The sequence below is a fragment of the Paramormyrops kingsleyae genome, chromosome 20 (genome assembly GCF_048594095.1).
Source record: "Paramormyrops kingsleyae isolate MSU_618 chromosome 20, PKINGS_0.4, whole genome shotgun sequence".
Taxonomy (NCBI): Eukaryota; Metazoa; Chordata; class Actinopteri; order Osteoglossiformes; family Mormyridae; genus Paramormyrops; species Paramormyrops kingsleyae.
In genome coordinates, this window is record NC_132816.1 from 1,606,950 (window position 1) to 1,613,048 (window position 6,099).

At 44.4% G+C, this 6,099-nt stretch overlaps 1 protein-coding gene across 1 annotated transcript; it reads right to left on the reverse strand.

Annotated features, from left to right (window-relative positions):
- Positions 1-2,388: 2,388 nt before the first annotated feature.
- LOC111833397 (myelin and lymphocyte protein-like) lies at positions 2,389-5,160 on the reverse strand. Its single transcript, XM_023791620.2, has 4 exons — positions 5,008-5,160; positions 3,538-3,705; positions 2,962-3,090; positions 2,389-2,858 (listed from the first exon to the last, which is right to left on the reverse strand). Exons 1-4 carry the CDS (start codon positions 5,095-5,097, stop codon positions 2,784-2,786), a joined length of 462 nt encoding a protein of 153 aa, XP_023647388.2. The 5' UTR covers positions 5,098-5,160; the 3' UTR covers positions 2,389-2,783.
- Positions 5,161-6,099: the final 939 nt, after the last annotated feature.

Sequence of the window (6,099 nt, forward strand, 5' to 3'; positions counted from 1 at the left end):
CTTGCTGCTTTACACCGTATCATCACACCAGCTGCTGAAAGATAAGATCCAGGGACACACACAAACAGTATACACACAAAGAAACCAGTGGTACCGCCACGACATGGGACCGTGCCTGTGCCAGTATCCGCTCCTGGAACCAAACACGTCAATACCAACGAAAGAAAATAAATATATACAGTAGGCACAAGCAGACCACCAGGAACACCGTCCAAACATTGTCGTACCCGCATCCGCATCCGAGAGGAGGGAGTGGAAGCCACACACCAACCCCCACACACACTCTCACACACACACACACACCCAGACAAGGGGAAAGAGGGATAAAATAGGGGAAGAGAGCCCCAGGCGCTCGTGTGTGTGCGTGTGCGTGCATGTCTATGTGTGTGTGCGTTCTAAGTGTATGTGTGTGCGTGTGCATATGTACGTGCATGTGTGTGTGTACGCATATGTGTATGTGTGTATGTTTGTGTGTTGTGAGTGTATGTATGAGTGTGCAGGTTAACATGGAATGATTCCCAGTGTGTGTGCGAGGCCACAACAACGCCGCCCCGGGGCCCCCAGACGGCCGGGAGAGCCCCGACGGGTCACGGACCCAGCCGCCCCACAGTGGCCAGGTACCCGGGCCCCCGCCACCGGAAGGCTGCGCGCCCACCCAAGGAAGGCAGGGAAGGAGGCACCGGGCCCCCCCCACCGGCAAGCACGAGGCAGGAACCCCACGGCCACAGGCGGTAGCGCGCCGGCACCCGCACACCCCGTGGGGGCCCCGCCAGCCCCGGGGAGACCCGCCCCCCCCCAAGAACCCCCACCCGGGGGACCAGGGGGACGCCCCGAGAGCCACCAAGCACACCCGCCCCTGGCTACCCCGACCCCCCCTCCCCCACCCAGATCCCAACCCTCCCTCCCCAGCCCCCGCACCCTCCCTCCCCCAAGTCCCCTCACTGCCGCCCCCACACCGCCCCATCATCCACGTGCTCCCCGTACCAGGACAAACATGCAGACACACCGATCCATGCATGCACTCATACACACACTCAGACACACACTCCCAGTCACACCTGCTCGTCTTTGAAGTCCGGCAGCAGATGCCCTGGACTTGCCCAGTGGACGGCCCAGAGGATGTTCCCCACCCCCCCAGATCGCAGGCGAGCGGGCACCCCGCCGGAGACCGGCAGCGCCCCACAGATGCGGCCGCCCCACCCCCGAGCCCACCCGCCGGCAACCCGCCACCCCCGCCACACCCAGGACCCCTCACCCCGCCCACCCCCCAACCGCCCCCCACCCACCTTGATCATTGATGGTGTACATGTGTGTGAACTAAGGTGTCGTTGAGATATGGGGGAGCATATGGGGAAAAGACACCCATCGGAGTACCTTTGAGGAAACCACACAGCACATGGTGGACAAACAAACTCCACACATGTAGATCCACCTTCCAACTTATCTTCCCTAATCTAATGCACACACACACACACACGATTGTGTAAATAGATACTGTGCCATGTACCACTACCCCACCTTCTATTATTACTGCATTCTTACTAAGAATACTACTGGTATTGTTACTACTGCGATTACTGCAGCAACTACTAAATATTAATTGATTGACAGCATAGCACTTTGTAGTATCCCACGTTATCTGTGCACGTAACATCTGTTCACACATAAAAACATCCTTTTCTGTCATTTCCTCCAGGTTACTTTAGTAGTATATGTGTGAATAGGCCAGGTTTCACTGCTTTTCTATGATAATATCTGCCTGGTTTCTGCTCTGCCTTTAAATGGGACTCGGCTATGCGCTGCCGTTTAACCGCAGGTGTGGCTGAGAGTATGACAGGTGGCAGACAATGGGCCTTTCAGTCAGTGACAGGACTCCAAACCTACATGCTGTTTTCTTTTCATTGACATTTGTTTCTATTGTGTTAAGAAAAACACAACATACATGAGAAGTAAACACGCAACAGCCCATGGCAGCGTGCATACCAAAGGTCCCACAATGACTCAGCAGAATAGGAAAATGCTTAGAACAGGAATATATTTGTATGTCCCCAAAGTGTGGTGAAACCTGACATTTTTCAGGCCTCCATTTGGATAACCTCAATTTTATAAAAATCTGTGAATACAATCAAAAAAGTAAAAATGCCAGAAGTGTTGTATTTTGTTTGGTTACTTATGGTTAAGGTTAGGGCTGGGTAGAGGTTAAGGTTGTCATTGCTGGGATTAGGGTTATGCCCATAGAAATGAATGGACAGTCCCCACAAAGACGTGTGTGTGTGTGTGTGTGTGTGTGTGTGTGAACTCCTGGTGAGTTCCAGGAAACCAGTTGAAATTAATGGACTTCAGCATGTTTTAGTTATGTTTATATTACATAAAATGCACACCAAAACATACATTATTCCAATTTATTATCTATGAAGGAAAAACACATGGGTAGAATTTGATAGGTTCGTATATATAGAGGGAATGTCATGAATTGTAAGAACATAAAGCAACATTATACATAATAAACATTTTACTAGAGCAGACAACTCAGCAGTTAAAGGGGTGAGTATTTATATGTGCCATTGAAAAAAAGTTTAACACAGGTGTGTGTTTTTCCTACAGCAGTCCATATTTCACATGTTCACTTGGCCAATGCTAAATTAATTTTTTCCCCAAAATGCTCAAATGCTGAAATTATGTGTGTTCAATGAGATCAGCTAGCAAACAAGCACACTATGTGGTGTTCACAGTATTGCCATTGTTGTCAGAAAGGACAAGGGGCTGTATCTTCTGTGAAATCTTTAGAAAGTCTTCCACCGGTTGGCAGAGAAGATTGAGTGGATGAAGTAGAGCAATGTGTTCAAGAAGGAAAAGACCTGAAAGAGAGTCGCACAGTAAGAACACGTCACATCGAAGTGCGGCTCACAGAAATAGCATGCAGGTAAAGTGGTTGTGGACAGGAGTCCTCAGGATACTCACTACAGCCGATATTTCCATCCGATAGTATTTTAGCTCAAGAAGATTGGAGCCGACAATCAAGGTTATGTAGGCCAGGGTGACCGACGAGCTCAGGTAAAAGAAAGCAGCCAGACCGTGGTATGCAAAGTCCTATGAGTGACAAATATCAAGAACATGTTATCCATGAACCTGACAACGTATCAGAATGAAGAGGGTGAGAGAGTGTTTGTGCCTGAGAGTGATCACTGAACACTGTTAATGAGTATAATTACTGCATACATCTGAAGAGGTTAGAACTGACATACATGCTGATTTAACTCGAGTTAATTCACACACGCTCACACACACATGCGCTCAAACAGAAATTCACTCATACACGCTCACACACATGCTCCAGCAGAGATTCATTTACACGTGCTCACACACACATATGCTCACTCACATATATTCACTCACACACACACACACACAAGGTCACACAATAATTCACACATACACACACTCACTCACTCACTCAGACCTGGCACCATGCTGGAATCTGCAGCCAGTCCAGCTCCTGACTAAGAACCGCAGCCATAAGCGAGCTGTGCTACTTACTGCAGCCGCCCAGCCCGCGCTGTTCCTGTGGCCCCCACAGAGGAAGACGAAGAACCAGATGAACGTGATCACGAAGCAGAAGACAGACACGAACATCACCCATCCCAGGGGGTTGGGGGGAAATACGTATGTGGATGCCACCAGGCACCACACGAGGGCGCCGAAGATCTGCAAACAAGAGTCACATTACTACAGCTGCACATGAGAGTCACTGACCATCAATTCATAACCCCCCAACAATGTTTACATACATTTATTGTAAATGTAGGCTTAAGTGCTGAACCAGAGACAGCTGTCTCAGCTGCTTAGATCATGAGTCAATGAGTATAATTTTTTGATGTAGTCTCTCATATAATGAACAATTGGTTAAAATGAAATAATTATTGTGATCAAGACTAGACAGCATTAGATTGTTGTATGAATAATATTTCATTAATATGAAAAGATTTTGCAGTTCTGGAAATCACTGAGGATACTGTGAAGACAGCAATATGGATTGTGGCATATTAAATTTTCTGTAAACTGATGTAATTAACAATTAATACAACCAGGCAACATAATATAAAATAATTTTATGTTAATAATTTCCAAGGTTTGCTCACAATAGTTATAATTTCACATTTACCAAAAGCACAGTAGGGAGTTCTAAGAATTTTAACACTACAAAATGTTTATTCAAAAATACAATACATACACTCTCTTGAATTATTGCTTAAATAAAAATTGATAAATTACATAAGTCAATAAATCATAACACTCACACTGTCCTCACCTATATTATTATGTTTCATAATGTTGTTAATAATAAAAACCACAATAATAATTATTTACTTATTAATTACTAAGATTTGTTACTTAGATTTGACTCATTAGCAACAACTTTTTCAAAGATATTTCCAGGTGTTTTCAGACAGTGAAAGAAAACTATGAAAGTTTCACTGCAGTGTGTCTAACTGTCAAATACACAATTATTATACAAATAAATAATGAAATTTCCATTATTTCAATTACAGCACAGCTTCTCTTATTAATTCTGCCCCCAGCAGAACTGCAGCAACCAAGGATTATCTTTAACTAGCAAATACCACACATATAATATATCATACACTAAACTGACAGGAGGGTGATTAAATGTTTGCTCTCCATTAGCAGGGCAAAACAAGCAGCAGCATAGCTTTCTTGAGCACAATCTTGAGAAACAGCTGCCTATTTTGTTCCTAAACAGGGTCTTAACTACTTAGATCTAAGTAGATAATTAGTATTATTATTTTTATTATTATTATTGTTATTATTTTGTACAATCCATATGTGACATCGAATAAGCTAGGAAATAAAACCATACAGAAGAAACAGACAGGGATAGACTGAGTGCTGGAACCATGATCTGCCACTGTCACCCGTAAAGCTGAAGACTGTCTGCCACCCAAGTTTGGTGTGTTTGAGAAGCATGCAGTGCGGATGTGGGCTTACCAGCTCGGGGATGTAGAAGATGTCAGGGACGGTGCTGCATACTCCTGTGCCGCTGGGTAAATGGCCCATTGCCTGAGCAGTATTGGACATTACAAGGTATTTGCACTCTTACTGTTCCTCAACTGAGGTGAGAGACCAGCAGGTGCCCCTTTTGAAGATAACTTCACTACCTGAAAAACCAGCTCTGCTGAGCCAACAACACCTCCCAAAACACACCCTGGAAAATTAGGCCTGCTTTTGTGACAATGTATTTTGCTGCCTGGAATGTCACACACATGTCTCTGTCTGCTGTGGGAAGTGCACCCCTGGTTCTGGATGCAGCTTGTCATCTGGTGCCGCAGATATTACGCCCCGTCCTCATCTGGATGTTCTGCCGTTCTTGAGAATCTCTCGGGTATCTCCTTCCCCTAATAGATCTTCATTTTTGCAGATCTGTTCTTCATGTTGCATTTATGGTTTTTATGTTATGAGAATGGGCTGACATGGGGTGAAATTTCATTGGCTATAAGGTCCTTCAATAAGCCCAATATATCTGCCAATGCAGCTGCGATCAGTGATTCTATTTTTTTGAATCGGACCAGATCTGTTCAAAACGCCATCAAAATGACATTGGATTACAACAAATATGTTGCTCTTGATTTTTTATTTTTCCAATTAGATCATTCCCACTAAACATTTGACGTCGGATAGACGTGCAGATCATGTCTATATTAGGTCCGTCAGTCCATGACCAATTCTGGACATCTATACAACGTCCAAACTAGGTCCACAATATGAACGTCCATCCACGACCCAACTTGTACGTCAATATGACATTCAACATTTGAACGTAATTTTTTGACGTTATTTGGACGACTATGACAGGTGCAGGAAATATAGTTTTATTTACAAATATCAACATTGTTGTTATCAACATAATAAATGTGAATACAGATTATTTCGAAACAAACATGATTTATTATGCAAATGCGTAAGTATTTTATGTGCATTTGCGCTGATATGACAATAAATTATATCGTGCATTGTTTTTTATGTTCGTTCTGAAAACCATGTGAAAACTGAGTAGTGCAGAGCAGCTGTTACAGTTTTATC

Coding starts and splice junctions, on each gene's coding strand:
- LOC111833397 (XM_023791620.2), bottom strand. CDS start 5,097: ATGTCCAATACTGCTCAGGCAATGGGCCATTTACCCAGCGGCACAGGA. Junction 3,091..3,537: donor GCGCGGGCTGGGCGGCTGCA/GTAAGTAGCACA, acceptor TGTCACTCATAG/GACTTTGCATACCACGGTCT. Junction 2,859..2,961: donor GGATGGAAATATCGGCTGTA/GTGAGTATCCTG, acceptor ACTCTCTTTCAG/GTCTTTTCCTTCTTGAACAC.